We start from the raw sequence: 21010 nt of genomic DNA on the forward strand, positions 1-21010 counted from the left end.
TACTTCTCAAGCTCATCCAGGTCCCTCTGTTTGGCATCCCTTCCTTCTGGTGTATCAACTGCACCACTCAGCTTGGTGTCACCTTCAAATTTGCTGAGTGTGCACTTTATCTATATCATTGATGAAGATAATGAAAAGCACCAATCCCAAGACAGGCCCCTGAGGGACACTGCTCATCGCTGCTCTCCACCTGGACATAGAACCATTGGCTGCACCCAGAGAGTGGTGGTCATCGAGCCAAGTCCTTATCCACCAGATGGTCTGCCTTTCAAGTCTGTATCTTTCAAATTTAGAGATTAGGATATCATGTGGAACTTTGTCAAGGGCCTTACAGAAGTCCAAGTATATGACATCATTTGGTCTTACCTTGTTGACTGATGCAATCACTTCATTGTAGAAAGCCACCAGATTGCTCAGGCATGATTCACCCTTGGTGATGCCATGCTGGCTCTCCCAGATCGCCTCCTTGTCCTGCATCTGCCCATGTTTCAGCTCAATTCCCCTTTACGTAGAGCTGAGGAAATAACCTTTTCAAATGGGTTCTCTCCGTCGTCTGTTTACCATATTGCCTAAAAAAACTTACTGTCCCAAAATGTGTTTGAAATGCTTTTTGAAAGAGGCAGACATCACAACTACTCAGATGAAGAAATATCCTTGAAATAGTCATGCAAGATGGCTTTAGATGGGAAGCTACCTAAATGCCAATTGAGTGAGCAGATATTTTAGGGATTTTGTTAGTACAATGTTATCCGTGAGTATTTACATATAAAAATGCGGACAGAATTTATTTTTCCAGGGCAACAAACCAACCACGAACCAACAAAAACTTCAAAAGAACTGCTTGATAGCCCACTTAGATAAAAATATTATAAAATAAGAGGTAAAAACAGTCATTCCACTCAATTTACAGGTAAATTCAGGTGCAGAGCTCTCCTAGCACTAAACTTTTGTTTAAATAGCCCTGCTGGATGCACAGGTGCAAGGCAACTTTGCAGAATCCGTGGTGGATGCACTGCAGCTGTGTTAGGGCTGAGGCCAGATGCACTCCTGCGCACAGCTGTTGTTGCTCAGATTTTTGAAAAGTTCATGGCTGCTTTGTACACTTACATACGTTGCACGGTCTTAGCACCTCTCTGGGGAGTCCAGGCTTGGCCTGATTACCTTTTGTCACTGCTTAGCTGAAAAAACAAATGATTGTCATTGCTATTTGTCAAGCAAGGCTTCTGGCTGGTTAACAGACAGCAAAAAGGGTGTTTCAAGAGAACTACTCAGCACCTCCCATGGGCCGGTTGGGCAAGACGGTACAAGGCTTGGAGAAGTCACCAGCTACAAAGTCTCACATGGATGTCACATGTTTCATCAGCCTCCAAATCTCTGAAGTGCTTTAGGTAATATCAATTGTTCCTTTTTTTTTTTTTTTAATTTATTTCCCCAAGTGACTGCTGGGAATGATAGAGATCCATGTATCATTTAACATTTATCAGCAAATATCTGTTGGAAAAAATAAGCTTTAACTGAGTCCAAGTTTTACGTAAGTTTAACATGTAAATATTTTGTTTCTGTGTCTCTTCAAAGTCTACATAATATCCTCACATACAAGTTACTCATTAACCGATTAAGATAAACTGAGTTTTCATTTGAAAATCTGGTCTTTCCAAAATGGAAGAGAGAATGTTGCTCGCATTGATGGTCTTTTCCTCACTTGTAGTATTAACAGAAACTGTTGCTCAAAAGGTATTTGCTCTCTTTCTCTCTCTCTTTCTCTCCTTAACAATTTGTTGTTTGCTCATTTTGTGATCTGGTGGTATCGCTGCAACCAGGTGATGCAGAGATGCACCCATATAACATCGGGTGTGTTATGCTGTGATTTGAGAACTTTGGGTCCCTTTAAGGCCTCTCTATGTTTCTCTGGGCTGCTACTGTATAAGGATGGAGGTGGAAATTTGCAGATGTCTGATCACTCTCTTTCCCTCTGCTGGAAAATACCCAGCTGAGGGATTGATGGGTCTCCCTTGAACACCGGGTGAGGTTTGGATCTTGACACAGAGGAGTTACAGCAGGACTGACCGCTGGCCATTGACTGTTGCAGCGCCGGGTGGTTTCTGATGGTGTTTAATATGGGATGGAAGAGAGCAGAGGCAGTTATCTGTACCTTACGGAACAGCAAACTAGGTTTTGGAACACCTCAGGGTATGTGTGGCTGCAGTCTCAGTGTAGAAAGTAAAGAAATGGAGGGAGCCTTCTAGCTGAAGGATTTTATTTCCACAGTGCCTATTGAGAGCAGTGTGAAATACAACCAAAATGCAGACAAGGTCAGACCTTGTGGCTACTGCACGGGCCCTGCAAGAAGCCATGGGTGTGGTGCATGGGCCCATGGTGAGAGGCCACGAGCTGCTTCGTGCTGTGCTCAGGTGGATATGTAGGGCTGCTCCTTGCCTGCTGCCTGTGCTGAGCGGTGCCCCTTGCCATGCTGCACCCCACTTCTCCTTTTGGGACCGATTGCTCTTGGTCCCAGAGCACCAAGCAGAAGCAGGGGTGCTGGGACACATCTGAAAAGCCTTTGGGAAGAGGTGTCCCCAGGAAGGACAGACCCCAGAGCAGGTAGGAAGAGGCACCTGATTGGGAAATTGGTCTCCTGGCGAATATTTTTCTTTTTTATTCTGTAGTGTCAGCAGGCATCAAGAGATGGAGCCTGCTCTGCCAGTGTACAATGAAAAAAGGAACAGCTCTCTGTTACCTGTACGGCTGGCTGCGGCACTGTCTGTGGTCACCCTTATATTGAGTTTAACGTGATTAAACTTCTGAATTTAGGCCAGTGCCGTAATTAAGAAGAGGTCAGCGCTCCTTAAGTGGATGCTGTTAGCTGGGGAGCCCAGGAGATGAATGATTAAAATAATTAAAGATCAATTAGCTATTCAGAAGATTTGTGACACTGCGACAGTAAAAATAGAAGTGTGGTAATCTGCTTTGATACTGAGCTTTTTTGTTTTAATAAGCTATTGGGCTGTTGATATCCAGATCAATCTTTACTGTTGCTGCCAAAACACAGGACCTGCTTAGGGCAGGGCCTCGCTGCCTTTGAAGCAGAAATCCCACGAGCGGGAGGTTGCTTGCAGTGGCACAAAGAGGTGCTCCAGGCGCGTCCCCATCCAGCTGCTTTGTGAGGTGTTCCCAGGTGACTCCAGCGTGGTGTCCATCTCCCCCCAGCCCCTGGAAGCACCAAACCAGCAGAAAGATGAGTGCTCAAAGGGCATCTCTGCTTGTGCAAACAACACGGGGTAGGGGCCCTCGTGGGGTTTAGACCTGCTCGGTAGCTTGTGCCACCACAAGGCACCGGGATGGAAAACATGCAGCAAAGTCAACAGCTCAGAGAGCAAACAAATCATCATGTAAAAAGTTAGAGGGTCTCTTTCCATGGTCAAGCACTTGAAGAGGCATGTGGGGTTTTTTTTGAGGTTAATCTTAGGAGATGCATCAGAGTAACACAGCAACAGTTAATTATTTCATTGAACTTTTCCAGTAACATCACCCAGGTAAGGGCCGTCTGGCAGAAAAGCAAACAAACAAACTTTTGGAGCTGTGTCTGTTCAGCATGTGTTTTTTTGTTTGTTTTGTGTTCTGTTTTTGTTTTTCTAGCATGCTATTGAAATCTACAGCCTGCGTGTGAACTGCAGAGTCACATCACGATTTGCTCACACCGTCATCACCAGCAAAATCATCAACCGAGCTAATGAGTCTCGTGAGGCGACCTTTGAAGTGGAGCTACCCAAGACAGCCTTTATCACCAACTTCTCCATGTAGGACCAGCTCTTACCTGCGGTGTTAAGGAGGCAGCTCTGGGGGCTTAGTGGGGTTCACCCATCTTGTTAGGAGGTGCTAAGCACAACAGACAGAGAGCCAAGCTCAGGAATGCCCTGAATAAATGTTGGGGGGCAAAAAAAAGTAGGTGGCCAAGTAGAAAGAAGGTGACAAATGTGCTCAGTGGCAGTGGTTTTGCTGCCCCAGCCCTCTGAGGCTCTGAGGAGGAGGGCTGTGTTTTGGTGGTGACTCTTGGTGTCCTCACAGACAGGGAGGGATGTGGGAGCTAACAGCTGAGGGACACAATGCGTGGTGGTCCTCTTTCTTCCCCAGCATATTCCCTCTAATATTAATGATTTTTACTGAAAACTTACAGGTCCATTGATGGCAAATTATACCCAGGAATAATAAAGGAGAAAGCATCTGCACAAAAGGAATATGATACAGCAGTCTCACAGGGACAGAGCGCTGGCCTGGTGAAGTACGTTGCTGTTCTGAGGAAGGATGCTTCAGCACTCATCCCTGGCTTCTCGCTTTGCTGAGGGGCAGGTGAAGTCCTGCAGCCAGCCATCACTCAGGGAGGACAAATTGAAAAGCAGCTTTGGGTTCTCACTGGGAGGGACTGTTTATATAAACACACATATTATATGATTTATATCTGAACTTGCAAGGGGCGGGAGTGAGAGGTGTCACTGTTTTGTGTTGCCCTGGGGCTTGCTGTCACACAGGAGCACCTTGCTGGGTTGAGCTGATGCTCACCCACTGTGTCTGCTTCCCCTCAAGTGCAATGGCCATGGCACTGGAGCAGATGTCATGCATTAGGGATATAGTTAACTTGTGCTTCCCATGCATGCAGTCCCAGTTCTGCCCAAACCCGGTCTGAGGCAAAGAGAGATTTCTGCTCTGTTTTTTAGCTTGCATATGCAGCCCCTGTGGCACATGAAAGTATTGTATATACCTGAAATATAAGACATCTTCTCTATGACCAATGAGACAAACTGTTAGTTTTTAATTTACTTATTCCATATGGCCATTTTTAGCACGCTTCATGAACTTTGCCCGCTGCATGCAAAGCTTTGCTTTCCTCCCCAGAATCACAGGCAGGAAACTGGAGCAGTTCCACGTTTCTGTCAGCATTGCGGCTGCCAGCAAAGTCACTTTTGAGCTGGCGTATGAGGAGCTGCTGAAGCGGCAGCTGGGGCTGTTCGAGGTGCTGATCAAGGTCAGACCCCAGCAGCTGGTTAAGCACTTCCAGGTGAGCTGCCTCAGAGAGGGCTGGGCTAGGAGCATCCCTGTGAATTTGGGGTTTGGCAGGGTTTCCTCCATGGCAATGATGAAGGCTTGTTCTCCACTCTCAGATTGATGTGCACATCTTTGAGCCCCAGGGCATACGCTTCTTGGAGACAGACAGCACCTTCATGACAAACGAGTTAAATGAGGCACTCACAAAAGTGCAGAATGAAACCAAGGTAGGGCAGCAGCTGTCAAACATTAATGCCGGGGGCAGCTTTAAGTTACGTTGCTTTAAATCTTTTCTTTTGATTGCTTTTCAGGCTCATATTTTATTTAAGCCGACTGTGGATCAACAGAAGGTAAATCCCGAACTTGATGAAACCCTCCTCAATGGTGATTTCCTTGTGCGTTACGATGTTAAGCAAGTTGCCACTGCAGGTGATATACAGGTAAAAAAGAAATCGAAATAAAAATAAAAATCCTTTCCAATGATAGATAGGTCTGAATGTGAAGTGCAATCAGCAAAAGAGCAACATATACTTTGAAACACCAACAGTAATAGGAAAGCTATTTCCATTAACACAGAGGCAGCAGGAACTGATGGTGATGTTAAGCAAACCCATAGGGACACTGAACACACTGCAGGAATGGATCAGCCGTGAAAAAGCAGTCAACTCAAATTCTGTTTCAATACCAAATATATATTCACATTGTATGTATGTCTCTTTGCATTCTCTCTTTCTCCTTCTCTTTTATGTATTTATTTACAACTGATACAAGGTCCTATGATTTGCAGCTTCTTGTAAATGAAGTTCAGAGGAATGTGATTTATACAACTATTAAAATGACTGCTTAGTTTTATTTTTTGTGACAACTGAGCTAAAAAGAGTAGGAACTTAAAAATACGTATGGACCAATGCATATCCTAAGAAATACAGTACATTGCTTTCCATATTATTTCACTGACGAAGTGCACACGAATGTGCAGAAAGCTGGCAGTCACAGTCATTGAGCAGAGCTGTGCGTGCAGGTGAGAATATGGAGGTAACGTAATATAGAGTGATACATACAGTTTATATAACATGAAAAAAACTTGAAATGTAGAAAATAATTAAATATTACTTTTGATTATATAGCAGCTGTTTTAGTCAAGTGGTTTCTGTGGTCAGGTGGATAATCTGTCTCACTCCATTTGCAGCCTCCACCACAAACCCTTCTCGTTAAAATCGTTTTGCACGTTTGCCAGAATCGCTGCTGTATCCATTAGAGGGTCTGTCTGTCATCTCATTCAAAAGATTAAACTGATGTTAAGCTGAAAAAAATATATATTATTCAGTGACTTTCTTCCATTTTAACCTGTTCATATGCTGTTGAGGTAGATTCAAAACATGGTAAAAAGGGATTAGTAGTAGATATTCCCCAACTCTCTTACCAGCAGCATCCATCACCAGTGCTGAAACCATGCAGTAACCTGAAATATGCATCTATGCATCTTTGCTCTGGGACACATTTCACTTCCACTCATTTTTATTACCAAATTGCTTTTCCTTAATACCAAATTACCTCAACTACATGACAGCTGTGGGTATGCCCTGAAGTGGTGGTCTTGGGATAAGTGAGTTGGGTTAAAATTTGGAGTGACACAGACCTCTTATATTTAATGTGATAATTTAAAAAAACACCTTGTCCATTGGCACAAAATAGGATCATTAAAATATATTTGTATATATATATATTTTAGTAGTTCCTTTGTATATATATATATTTTTATTTATTTATTTATTTTTTTAGAAGAATAAAATGCTGACCGTGGACCCCTCTTCTTGCCATGCCAGAATATGAAGAGGCAATGTTTTCTTATTAAGTTGCAATATTTATTTGGTTATGTATAATTTTATGCATGTTTTTACCTTTGGTATTTCAGATTTTCAATGGGTACTTCGTGCATTACTTTGCACCCCAGGAAATGCCAGTGTTTCCCAAAAATGTCATCTTTGTTATAGACCGAAGTGGCTCTATGGCAGGCAGAAAAATTGAGCAGGTAACTTATTTGAGATACTGGCCTCTGCTTGTATCAGGGACAGACACCAGCCTTTCAAGGAAGTAACTTTGAATTTTCCTTTTGAAACACACAGTGGTTTTGTACACAGCAAAATTTTCATAAATACATAAGTACTTGGAAATATATATGCACAGACGAAGGCTGTTAAAGTGCAACTCATATCTGTTAAGGCTGTTTTCATGGCTATCATATCTTGGGGCAGAGAGCACTTTGCCTGCTTCCATCTTTGCCAAGTATTTCACTGATAATTTTGTTCTTCAATGAAGTTTTAAGAATTAATTTATTCATTTTTCCTTTGTGGAAAACTGTGTGCATAGATTTGCTGGAGAGCAGAATAGTCCTCTATAGCCATCTTGGGAATGTTTTTTGTGTGTTTGTAAGTCAGGAGAATTAGTCATTTCTGATGGTCTCAGCTGAAAAATGCTGTTAGGTCAAAACAAAGGCACGGGGCTGCACCTTGTATGCTGCCAATAATAAATCTCCTTATTGTGTTGCAAATTCACACCCAATTTTGTTATCAAAGTAGAAGTATTCAAAGTGGTTGTTTTCTCCTTGGAACAGACAAGGGAAGCTCTCTTGAAGATTCTGCAAGACCTCCGCCCTGAAGATCATTTCAGCTGCATCACATTTAACAACAAAGTGGTAGAGTGGAAGAGTGCTTTGCTGCAAGCCACTGCGGAGAACGTGGCGAGCGCTGCAGGATTTGTGCGAACTATTACTGCCAGAGGAGGTACCAGGCACCACCTAGACACCTGTGACCACAAACACACACCCAACAGTGTACAAAATAGCACTTAGAAAAAAAGCATTACTTATGAATGATGAATGGGATAGGAAAGCTGATTGTGGCAGAAGACTGATTGGTGGCTACCTGATGGTATGGATATACAGAGGGTTGGTTATGTCACATCCATGAACTATATAAGCCAGGAAGTTTTGTTTTAAACTTTTTATGACAGAGATTTACCACAGAACATTTTTTTTTTTTTTCTGCAGGAAAATGAAAATTCACTCAAACGTTTCACAGCAATTTACTGTATTTTTTTTATTTTATTTTTTAATATCAAGGTCCCCTTGTAAAATAACAAGGTCATACTACTATGGCTCTTTCTGTACACATTACGCCAAGTTATACTAAAGAAACAAAGTAGACAAAAAAGGCAAGATGCATTTCAATTGCTACACCACACAGTGTACTTTATTTTCATCATTCATTTTCAGGAAGATCTAAAAAGCTTTTTCTCTCATTAATTTTATACTGTAAGTATTAATGTAGATTTTCTCATCCCAGGAGCTAGCACTGGTAAAGGTCACCTGTGTCTAGAGCTCTTTTCTTCAGCTTCTTGCATGAGCCTAGGAGACATTTCTTCAACATGGGTTAACAGATGATGGTTTACTTATTTAAGCACTTTTTATGGTTCTAGACACGTTTGTATTTCCCTTGACATATGTGTGGAGAAGGCTCCCAAAAGATTGCTCCAGCATTGCCATTGCAATATAATATACTGTAATTAAACCAGAAGGCTAAACCCCTAAATCCTCACCTCTCTGAAGGATTGCTTCCTGCAGAAAACTTTAATCAACTTTGTAGGGCCTCTGTGGATGAATTGCACTGATTTCTTCGACTGATTTTCCTTTCCAGGTGAGTGATGCCTGCTTTCTCATTGCAGGCACAGATATCAACCATGCCCTGCTGACTGCTGTGAGTGTGCTGGATAAAGCTGAAAGGCTGCCGGAGAGGAGTGTCTCCATGATTATTTTGCTGACAGATGGTCAGCCCACATCCGGTAAGGAAATCCCAGCCTCAGTCCTCTCCATGACTTTTTAACTTTCACAATTGCATCCCAGTTGTTGTTAGACATAGCAAGCCCTTCAAAAACACAAGCTATAAGCAGGCTGTGCTGGGGAGAGGATTGGCTCCTCAGTTTATAAACTTGGGGGAAATTTTGGAGGTATCCAGGCATGGCTGAAAAATGGAAGTAAAATACTTAGAGCTGAAAGGTGGAAATCTTGCTTATACTATGTACAGTTCCCTTTGAGAGGTATCATTTATAGTTCTTTGCTCTCCTTGCCTCAATCTTGAGATATTTTCAAGGTGCCTATTTTTTAGTGTTCTCTTCTGTGGCTAGCTCTTAACTATTAGTCAGCTGTGACATATCAAGCCGGGGGAACAAGAGAGAAATATTTGGTTAATTAAACATTAACTCCCATTGCAACAGCACAAACATCACTAGTGCTGAATCAGAGGAGCTTGGAGCTTGTCTTAACTTCTTTGTGGCGCCAGCATCCCTCCCAGGGCAGTAATATAATCTCAACTGTAAGCTCTCTAATGAGATCAGTCTGTCTTTCAGACTGAATGATCTATGCTGCTTTGGATTTTTGTTTGTTTGTACTTCATTTGTTGGTCTTCTGTTTGTTTTGTGTGTTGTTTTTTTTGTTATTGTTGTAGTTTTTGTTTTTAAATTAAACTTGGTGCAAGGTGCTGCCTGCTGAGCAGGGCCATGGTGAGTCCCAGATATCTTTGTAGTTCCACAAGTTTGCCAGAAATCAGATGGCAGTTGAGTGCCATGCAGATACAGGCAATGTTACTGCATACACCTCAATTTTCCTTGGGAAAGCAGGCTGAAAGGGAATAGCTGAGCTGCTCCCACAACATTCCTACATGCAGTTATGGTTTCTGCCTGAAAAGATGGGCAAAGATGCTCACCATACAGGGTCATCAGTGGCTCTTTGAATGGGATAAGATAATGGTGTCACACGTAGTGCCCGAGAGAGAAGCATGGCTGTGTTACTTTGCAATTTTTCTGAATTACACCATTAACCAATCTGTTATCCTCCGAATTCAGGCAGAATTTTTTTGTGGATGGTACTTGTCTTCCCACTTAAGATCAAATGTTTTCATCCTTTGTGATGTTAATTCATAATGTCTGTCCCTTACAGTCTGAACACCTCTTTGGTCCCTGTAATCTTGTTAAGCATTTTGCACTTAGCTGTAACAAAGTGAGTTGAAGTAATTAGAATCATTAAGTGGGAGAATCAGATTCCGGCACTCAAAATCCAGAGTGGTGTTTCCATATCTAATTCAATTGACTGAATATTGTCCATATACCTAATATTTTATTCCAAATTCTTGTTAAGAGACAAGATTTCCTTTAAATCCCCTGCTATCTTTTTGTACTCTTAAAAAATAAAAATCACGGGTATGCTTTTGTTCAATCACAGGTGAGAGTAAAGTGGAAGTCATTCAAGAAAACATACAGAAAGCTGTCAATGGGAAATATGCCCTCTTCTGCCTTGGTTTTGGGTTTGATGTCAGCTACAATTTCCTGGAGAAAATGGCCCTAAGCAATGGGGGAATTGCACGTCGAATATATGAAAATTCTGATGCAGCCTTGCAGCTCCAGGTGAGGACTAAGGAATATGCCAGAAAAGCCATCTGTAAGCTATGGCTCCTGTCTAGCCCTGAGAGCAAAACCCCAGATCTTCTGAGACAAGAAGTTGGTTTTGAGTTTATCTGCTAATCTTGGGGAAGAAGGAAGACAATATCAGTTTGGGGGTATCTGAGGGTTTGCACTCTAATCATGACTCAACATTGACGCCTTCCCCAAGTTAGCTAGCATTTGGACAAACCTGAAAATTCAGTTTTTTCATCTCTACAAATAGACAAAATGTCCAGTGGAAGTGATTGTGACAAAACTTTGGTTCTTGGGTCCAATTTCAAACCACTCGAAGTGCTAGTGGGTGCTGTTTGTCACAGTTTCCCAGAAGACAGCAGGTAGCTTGAGGCACCTCTTGGCAAACTGATCCCTGCAGCAACACCTGCTTGGGATGTTCCTGCCCATTTGGAGATGGGATGTTAACTCTAGGGCTGTTCTCTTTTGGGTAGCTCATTTCTGCCCATTTTTGCTGGATGCACAGAGCACAAGGATTCACCAAATGCCTGCCCCATCCAGTGAAGAAAAAAGGGAGAGATAAAACCTCGGGATTAGTCAATTTAAAAAAAAAAAAAAAAAAGAGAGAGAGAAGACATTTAATTGGATGGGACTGTGATAACAGGGAAGCTGCTTGGGTACTTGACTTGCCATGGGAAATACAACTTCTGTGGTATCGCCAGCCTGACTGAAGAAAGTGTGCAGAACATGGAGAAAAAATACTCTTATTTCAAGGTTTACAGCTGTCTCACACAAGCAGCTGCTACCCACCTCTACTGAAAGAAAAAGCTTTCCTTCCTTCTTTTTAAGGAGTTTATTTATTAATAAGTTTTGAATATCTAAATATCTATCTATTAATTTTTTAGTAATAAGTTTTTTTAATCTTATTTAGATATTCAAAACTAATTTAGATTTCTTTGCTTAATTTTGCCTTCATTTGTTCTTTCTTTCTTTGTGTTTTTCTTTAGGGCTTTTACCAAGAAGTGGCTACTCCAATACTAATGAAAATTGAAATGCAGTATCCAGACAATGCTGTTGAGGGATTAACCAAGAACAATTTCAAGCTGTTTTTTGAGGGATCTGAAATTGTAGTGTCTGGAAAAATTAGCAATGAGCTCGATCTTTTACCAGTGGAAATTAAAGCTCAGTCAGTAAGTGTTGAGCTTGGTAACCATGAAAAATGTATTGTCTCCATGCTGTCTTTTATAGTGCAGTAGGAGACTTCAAGAAGTCTTTTGTGTCCAATATATGTTCTTTACATTTGGACATATAGCTGTTTTTTCCATTCTAGGAGAATTAAAAGACTTTTCCTCTCCTAAATCTACTACTAAAGAAGAAGGAAAAAAAAGAGTGGGGAGGAGGGAGGAAGAAGATCCACAAATAAGCAAACAATAATTTAATCCTTTCCAAACCATAATATTTTGGCCTTTCAAACATGTTTTTTGCTGTTGTTGTTTTGTTTTTGTTTGTTTGTTTTCTTTAGGAAAATTGCTTGTGTTTTTAGAATGGAGAAGGAAACATACATTTTTAATTTCCAAAAATGTTCAAATGGAGCCATTTCATAACTCCTTTCAAACTTTAAGTCCAAAAATGTATATCCAATATATGTGCTGCTTTGGTGGCTTGGGGTTGCTATTTCCAGAGGGAAAACAGCTTGCTGAAAACTTTTTGAGGAATAAAAAGGCACTTGAGTCCTGAATAATGCTCTTTTAAGTCTAATAAGGTGACTGTAAAAGAAGTCTGGAGCTGTTCTGATGGTCAGTTTTCTCCCACTGCAGCATACTAGTGACTTGACTCTTAAAGAAGAAGCAAATGTCAAAGAGAAGGAACAAGTATTTCAAAGTAGAAGTTACATCTTTGGAAATTTCATCGAGAGACTGTGGGCTTACTTAACCATCCAACAACTTCTAGAAAAATCGTAAGCTATTTTCAATGTTTTGTATTGTATTACAAACTTTTAACTTCTTAAAGCACTCTGCAAATTCCTTATTCACAAATTATACAATGGGAAAGCGCAGCAAAACAAGTATTTCTGGATGTAATAATAAAAAATATAGTATACCAGAAGAATACCACATTAGTGCATGAGGAATGTGAGGTGCTTTTCAGTTTATTATAGGATTGTATCATCAAATATGTGTATATATGAAAACAAAGAATAGTTTATATTACTATGAAATGTATTTTAATTGTATGGATTGCATTGAGTATTGCATCCAGCAATACTGTCTATAGATAAAGGAAAGAAAATAGCTAGTAAAGAGAACAGTAATTGTGTCTGTAAGACATTTCGTAGATCAAGTATTTACTATTTTTAATCCATCTGAAACATATATAGACTCCAGTGTTTTAAACAGCTAAGCATCTCCATAATCTCAAGCAAGTAATAGCTGAGTTATCTCAATAGGATTACTCACCATTTGAACGTAAAAAATATTTAAGACATAGCTAATATGAATACAAATCTGTGGACCTCCTGCTCATAGACTTTGTATGTGATTTCTTCATCATTAACACAGACTTTAGTATTTCAGCCCAAGAAGAGCAGCAGAAAGCCTTGGAGGCACGAGCCTTGGAGCTGTCTCTGCAGTATGGCTTTGTTACACCCCTCACTTCCATGGTGGTCACCAAACCCACTGGCCAGCAGCAAGCCGAGCTAGCAAACAAACCCACTGAAGCTGGTAAATGGGTGTTAAACAGTCCCCTGGGAATGTGTGGTTGTTGATGATGATTTACTGTGGACCCCCCAACACAGTTTTATTCTGTAGGGGTGTGGCAGGGTAATATGCCGCAATGAAGACAGGACTTTAAGGATTGGCCTCCTTTAGAAATTAGACATGGAGGACTTTTCCTAAAAAAGCGTCATAGTGAAACAGACACTACTATTGAAATAGGAAATAATTTGTTGAAATATAAATTAGAAGTAATTTAACAGTTATTACACAGCATTCCCTGCCATTGGAAAGGATATTCAAAGTTTTTGCCTGGGGCAATAAAGTGGGAAAATGAATGCAGAGGAGGAAAGCAAGCTAACTCTAGGAATATTGCGTGTGCTACATCTACCCTTCTTCCAACAAAAATAAAATCTCTTCACCTGCAGCTCCAACACCCACTTCTCCCAGTTTTCTGTTTTGCACGTGGATAAAATAATTTACTGTTGACTGTATGACACTAATCTGTCTTTCTTCCTTGTGTTAGACAATGAGAAGCCCAGCAGCTTTCCAGTAGGAGGTAAATGCTTTCTGCTTTTCCAATGCATGTTTCCGTAGTAGTCTCTAAAGACAAAAATAGGTCACAGTACTTGTTCCATAAAGGGGAGTATCTGAGATTGGGAAAAATATGTGGAGACCGTAAGCAGTGACTGGCAAGCTCTGTCCAGGGCTTGGGTGGATAACCTGATCCAAGGGAGAAAATCTTCCAGTCAGAATGTCTTAAAGGCCAAAATTGTCTTGACTCAAGGAGAAGCAGTTCTTCAAGTGAACAATGCTAATGATGTTTTCTGCTTCTTCCTACCATATGTGAAGCATCTGTCAAAAAATTAAGCTCCAGATATTTTGGAAAGACTCACAAGAATAATTTAGGTATCTTTTTTCTCTTTTTGGAAATAATGAAGTTACTTGAATAATAATGTAAAACTTCTAGCATTATCAATCCCATAATCCCAACTATGATAACACATCATAATAGCAATGCTTTTATAGGTAGAGGAGTCCTTTTCCTCTAGTTCTTTCAGGGAAATGCATTAAAGGAATTAAAATACTGCCCCATTCTCTGAAGGATGCATGTTTCAAACCAGGGAGTTTAAGAACAGCATGCTCATTAAACTGCATCACAAAGGGGACCAACACATGGAGCTCTGTGCTGCCCTTCCCTCAAAGGAGTTTTTGGTCTGTTTCCATTGCTTGACTGGGATAATTTTGTAGGGATCAGTGCCCATGTTCTGTGGACTTTGTTACTACAGATAATTTGCTTTGGGAAAAGGAGACAGATAAAGCTAGAGAATTACATGTTTGATTTCTGAAATGCTTTGTAAGATATGTAATACAATCATGAGTGAAATATGGGTACTCTTTTTTTTATTTCTTCAGATGCTTATAGAATGACCGTACCACTTCCTAGTAAGTTCTCCTCTTTTTTCTTTTTTTTTTTTTTAATTAAGAAAAAAAATAATAAACTTCATTTCATATGCAACATTACATTATCGAATGTGTTTTGATTGTGAATGTCTGCTTGGAATACTATGTATATAGTGTGTGTGTGTATATATATTTGCATGTATTTCAGTCCACAGATATTTTACAATGGACTATAAAATCTTGAAAACAATCTTGGTGCCTTTTCAGAAAACAATATTTAAGCCTTTAAAGGAAGTGTGGCTTGGTTTAAAAAAAAAAACAAATCCATAGACATGGGGTTTTGCAAAGCTAACATGGGCACTGCCATCTACATGCTAACAATACACGTCCTGCAAAGAGCAGATGCTAGGCACTGCAGAGACAGCTGCTCTGTGAGGGTCCCTGTAAACGCAGAGAGGACAGGACAATGCCCACTGTGTTGTCTCCATGTGTATGCAAAAAAGTCAGTTGTTTAGCCAGCAGGAAGAATTCACTGCTTTAGAAGTAGGGAGGGAGATGAAGGGCACCACCCCAAGCCAAGGAGTCATTGGAAAACCTTTTCTTTCAGGTCGATGGCGCTCTGAGCTCCAGTCTGGCAGTAATAAGAAGCTGTTTCCATCAGGTTGTTTTCAGTTGTACACGAGAGGAGCGGGGTGGGTGCTCTGGGAGTGCAGTGGGGGTTCACCAGGCATGGCCCAGCAGCAAGGCAGAGCATAAAAGCAATTAGCAATGAATGCTGTGCTTTTTGTTCCCATTGGGGCATCTTGGTTTAAGCAAGGTGCTCTGTAGGATCATTCTCTGCCAAAAAGGCTTCTACCTTGCTGTTCTGCCTGGTTAATTAGCTGAGCTAGAGAAAAACTGTTTCTTTAAACTGTTCTTGCTAATTTTAAGTATTTCAGTTGGCAGGCTAAGCAAACAAGTGAGACCGGCAGCTCATAGTAAGTAATACACAGAGCAGTCCCATTTTAATAATTAATGCAACTGTAACATACAGTTTTTCTTGGGTTAATGTTTTGTTTTGTTTTTCTGACTGTATCAATTGCTATAAGAAAACTCTTTAACTCTTCCTTGTCTGATTCTTTCCACAGAAGCATAAAGTGTCCCTGTATCCAACAAGAAAGCCTTTGTGGCTTGATGATACAAACAAGAACAGAATTGTGGTGTAAAAGACCTTTAGTCACAGCTTTTTTGAGGGATCATTGTCCTTAATAGACTCCAAATTTGAAAATCTACTGTTTTCATCTATATCAAGTTGCTGTGTCTGGGTGTGACTTTCAATAGTCTGGGTGTGACTTTCAATAGTAATTACTGTGTTGATTTCAGTTTCCTATTCTGTAAAAGCTGTGACTAGTATTTTAGATACAAGGAGAATGAATTATTTTGCTGTACATGCCCGAAAGGCATAGGCTAGATTTTTCGTCTTGTGCTAACATTGTTCTCCTTTTCAGCAAAAGAACATCCAGCACTTGTCTCGCAATTACCCAAAGAAAATACTGATGGGCAAGCAGAGCCTTCTGTCCTCCTGCTCTCAGATCCAGAGCAAGGTGAGCGAGCCAGATCCCTCATGGGGTAGGAACTGACCTCGATCCAGGAGAAACACAGGACTTGTGGGATTTGCATCTGTGGCCATGTCTTCTCCATGCCCATGACAACTTTCTCTTGCATCAAGGGAATCAACCCCTGATATCGAGAGAAAAAAGGAGAAACACTTCAGAGCAGCCAGTGTCTTTAGGAACACCTGTATTTCATGAAGGGCCATGCTGCATCCTGCCACCTTGCAGTGACTGGAGATGCTGTGCTTAGTTTTTCCTTTCACTCAGGCAACATTAATCTTCACTGGCTGAAGGCACTTCTTTTAAGTGTGGTTTCAGGCCTCTTCCTGGTGTCACATGCATGGCTGTGAGGTTTGTCTCCAGCCCCTGGGAGTTTCTGAGGATGCAGAGATCTTAAACCCCATGACCCCTACATCTCCCAGAAAGATGCACTCTCTTAAAGCGCTGCATCATTTTCATGGTCCTATACCCAGAGAAGTGGTCTTGAGTGCTGGTTGCCAGCTGCTGTGGTTAAGGAGCACCTCTAAGGGAGGAGGAGCAATGTGGGGCTAGATGCAGACTCTACTACAGCCTTGGGGCATGTGGTCTGAAATCTGGAGGTGCTGAGCCTCCCAAAAACAGATCTGAGAACCATAAGTGCAACAAAGCTGAAGCAGTTTTGTTAAAGTCACTCGGTACCTTATAAGCAAGGTCACTTGACAGCTCTCTGCCAATGTTTTTAAAGGACTTTCTGTGACTGGGAAACATGGGGACAAAATAAATCAGTTTGTGCAGTTTGAAATTACCTATGTGAATCCTGCCGTGCAAATCAATGTCTCTGTGGATGAGATTGTCTTAAGCCATGACAACAAGAACATTCGGCTGTCGTGGACAGAGTCAGCAACCTCTGCTGTCCAGCGGTAAGAAATGTCATTCCGTCCTTTCCCAGTCCTGGCAATTTGAATCACATCTCTCATAAGCGAGTTGTTCATGTTCACACATGCCATTTGCTTCAAATAAATGCTCCCAAATGCCATTTTTTGGTGAATAACTCACCGTTTACCTTCCAAAGAGAAGCACCCACTGTGGTGCATGATGATCCTAATATCACTGCTGTGCTGGCTGCCACTAGGCACACTGTGATCATCCTGGCATGGGGTGAACACTGCAAAGTGAGGTTTTTGGTGTTTACTGTATCTTTTCTACCTGATTTGGTTCCATGCAGACTGGAGTTTTCTTTTTTCCCACTTTTAGAAATCACACACATCTGGGCATCAGACATTTTTTATAGGGAGGCATAAAGTGTTTGAATAATTGTCTGTAACTCTAACAAATGCCTGCTACTGGAGAAGGAGTACCTCAAATGCGTACTGCATTTGTCTGCCTATTTTGTGTAGGAGCCTTCAAAACCACAGGAAAGAGCTGAATTCAGCCAGTTCCATTAGCTCTTTTGTATTGCTGGACAAGTTGCTGTTGCTCTGGGGCAGGCAGGACACACAGTACTCCCCCCCATATAGGCACCTCTGGACAGTAACAACTGGTCTAAAACAACTGCTTTCAATTATTTTTGAGAGAGAATAGAGCCAAGAATGTGCTGGATTTATGCCCCTACATAATTTGTCTTCTGCAAAGCAAAATGATCCTCCTGCTTCAAACCAGCATCTGAGTCCTTGCAACTGCAGGAATCAAAATAAAAAATATAAGGGCTTAGAGAAAAGGCAGGATCTGAAATATCTTGGGACATATCCAGGGAAAACATATTTGTCTTGTTCTCTAAATCAATTCAATTATTTTAAATGGTCCATAATTTTTCTCATTAAAATGATGGGAAAATATCCTTTTTTCTAGTTTTTTTTTTTTTTTTTTTTTTTTTTTTTCCCATTATGGATAAAAAGGTGTTCAATCAATAAGAATTCTCCTCTGCTGATGTATTTGCTTGTATCCCGACATGGGAAAGGTGTTCAGTGGCATATAAGAAATGGAAGAGATACCAGTCATATTAAAATATTAACACCTGAATATTTTAAGATATGATAATATAACTTACTATTGTAATACTTTACTATAACTCATTATATTAATATTTTAACATATGCTGCTTAATATTTTAATATAACCACTGGCAGACCATATAAAATTCAATTGCAAGGAGACAAAAAGCAAAACAAAAATAAATAATAAAGTCAGTTATTTACATATATATGTTTTGTCTTCATATTCTTCTTGGAAATAACATTATTATTTATTTCCTAGGCTGAGAGTCTCTACTGAAAAGGAAAGTAGTGTAACAGTATCACTGTCTGATACAGTCACGGTAAAAATATTCCTTGTAAAGGTTCCAAATGATTTCCTTCAGCTGTGTTTCTTGAATATCGACCATTTTTCTGACAAAGTCACTGGAATTCTGGGTATGTATCATTATAGATCTGTACAGCAAAGAAGAACGGTCTTGCAAATAAGCTCCTAAGATGCAAATATGGTGCTTTTTTTTTTGAGCTACATTCATTTTACTGTTTTGGGTCCCTACAAACTCTCATGAAAATCATTGGACAGGTGAGGCAGCAGGAATTCAGGGGGTTTCTATGCATTATATTTATTCTTTTCAGACATCTAATCCAGACTTTATTCTGCAAATAAAGTGGGGAGGCCTCCAAAGAGGGTCTTACCCTTGAAGCAAAACATAATGCTTTTCTACTCACTGCTGGTACGAACTTAAATGTGTTTAGAAAATGTTAAAAACAAGACTAAAATAACAGCCAGTGTGTTAGCTATGAGGGCTTAACTTCAACAGTGTTGTGTTGTGTAAAAAAAAATCATTCGATGTTAAATAATGGATTATAAATAATGGACATAAAGTGGTAATAATTGGGGTTACAGTAGTGGAAATATGCCTCTTCCTGGCAATGTCTACAAAATGAAAACAAGCTGGTTCTGAACACTTTTACCCAAAATACTGATGGGACTAAAGTTGAAGTTGTGTCAAAAACTACAAGTAGAGAGGCTGCGTATTCTATAACCACATGCACACACAAAATGTGAAAACACATCAGAGTAAGGCTGAATCTGTGGAGGAGTGTTAGGGATAATAGATCACAGCTGAAACACGTGAGTTTTATTCATTTATTATGGGAGCCTTCAAATGTGCCTATTGTTTGGGGGGTTTGGAGGCAGATGGCTGCCTGCTTTCCTGGTGTTATATCTACCATTTGGGTTAACAACTATAATTGGATGTTTTGCTATTATTTTCAAATAATTTGTGTGTCTATTGCTCAGGTCAATTTTATTTAAAAGGACAGCTTGAGAATAATGCCAAAGTAAATCAGAGAGCTGATGAAAGACTTCTAAATGTTCCAGGATCTGAGCACAGACTTACCAGGTAAGAGAGGTGGGATAAGGTTGAGTAATGCACATGTTTTGAGATTTAGTTTATGAGCAAAAAGCAGAGATCCAAATAAATGAAATTAATGGATTGTTTGCGTGTAAGAATACAGCTCTTTGGTATAAAAAATAGGAACTTACTCTTGAATGTTTTCCTAACAACCAGAATTTGTTGCTTGTCAAATGATACTGCAAGGCTCAAGGCTCCTATTTCACAGGGCAGGGAAAATCACACCCTGAGTTTGCATGAAAATGCTAAATAAAATTAGGTTCTGCTGCCTCATTTTCATGGCTAGGGGAGGGTGTTTGCTCAGCTAGATTTACCATGAGGGAAAAAAAAAAATAAAAAATGATTTACTTGTAGCAAGTTTCTGTGATGGGGAAGAAATGCTGTGAGAGTATGATCTCTGTTCATTGTCTCTGTGTGTCCCCATCACTGTTGCCTCCATGGCTAAAGCACAGGTGTGCCAGATCTGCCTCTCTCACTTTTGGTACCAGCTGCAAATATGGGTATGATCAGGGTTGATTATGGGCCTGCATTTTATCACATTTTTTTTCTTGATTTTGTTTCAGGCTATACAAGAAAGATTACAGGCTTGAGTCAACTAGTGATCCTGTTTCCTGCTGGTCAGTAGTTGGAACTTCCTAGAGAAGACTATTTTGGGAAAGAAAACAATACAAACAATGCTCTTTCACATATTTTTGATACTTTCTGTCACCAACAAAACAATGCAGTTAAAGCATTACCTGTTCATATAAATAACTGTCTTATATATATCTAACCTCAAAATAATTATAATTATACTTTCAAGATGAGAATGTGCTTTCTGGTTGTCTGTAATTGTAAGAAGCTCTATAATAATTTTAAAGATTTATGTGAATGAGCTAAATAAAAGTGGCACTATCAGCTCACAGTTTGATATGGACAGACGGACTTAAGTTTCTAAATAAAATTAAGCAGGGGCACCACCCAGTCCAACATACTTGTCATGCAAACAGTAATAAATTTCTAAAATTTACACTTGGTATCCAGTTTCAAATGATGGTGTTCTTGAACTGAGTGTTTTGCAAAAAGGGTGAAGTCTAAAGCAATATTAGCTTGCCGTTTCTCTCATTGGTTATTTTATGGGGGGGTGGGGGGGGGAGAAATCTTGGTGTATTAAGGTTCATTGGGCATAGTTCTGTGGTAATGTTCAACACTAATGAAAGCAATAGTAATGTGATCGGTGAAGGCAACCCTGATGGCTCTAGTTCCAGCAATTCTTGCAGTTTCTGAGGGTCTGCTTTAAAATGTCTGCAAAACAGACATTGACTTGTTGCAAAACAGACCTCTGACTTGTTGCAAAAGATGGCATTTCAACCCTGAAATGTAGCATCTTGGGTTTTGGCAAGGTTTCATGAAACACTCTACAAACATCAGATGATGTTTTACAAATAATGAAGAACTCAAAACAACACGTG

The 21010-nt window shown here is 40.3% G+C and overlaps 1 protein-coding gene and 1 long non-coding RNA gene across 3 annotated transcripts; one reads left to right on the top strand and one right to left on the bottom strand.

The window, feature by feature from the left end:
- The first annotated feature begins 1239 nt into the window (after positions 1-1239).
- Positions 1240-20568, top strand: LOC137862414 (inter-alpha-trypsin inhibitor heavy chain H4-like). 2 transcript variants are annotated; one of them, XM_068694476.1, is made up of 22 exons: positions 1240-1388; positions 3637-3797; positions 4175-4279; positions 4891-5053; positions 5157-5267; positions 5352-5480; positions 6956-7072; positions 7655-7823; positions 8764-8880; positions 10316-10497; positions 11493-11675; positions 12303-12442; positions 13051-13205; positions 13723-13755; positions 14613-14642; positions 15208-15261; positions 15539-15577; positions 16088-16183; positions 16917-17091; positions 18425-18579; positions 19445-19547; positions 20123-20568. In XM_068694476.1, coding segments are annotated over exons 2-22 (2334 nt in total). In that variant the 5' UTR covers positions 1240-1388; positions 3637-3795; the 3' UTR covers positions 20199-20568. The 2 variants fall into 2 exon arrangements, with proteins under 2 accessions (XP_068550577.1, XP_068550576.1); XM_068694475.1 differs by lacking the exon at positions 1240-1388 and adding an exon at positions 1597-1734.
- On the bottom strand, positions 4735-6949 carry LOC137862415 (uncharacterized). Its single transcript, XR_011100261.1, has 2 exons — positions 6464-6949; positions 4735-6343 (listed from the first exon to the last, which is right to left on the bottom strand). It is a non-coding gene; the product is annotated as an uncharacterized lncRNA (long non-coding RNA).
- Positions 20569-21010: the final 442 nt, after the last annotated feature.

This window comes from Anas acuta, chromosome 11, assembly GCF_963932015.1.
Source record: "Anas acuta chromosome 11, bAnaAcu1.1, whole genome shotgun sequence".
Classification (NCBI taxonomy): Eukaryota; Metazoa; Chordata; class Aves; order Anseriformes; family Anatidae; genus Anas; species Anas acuta.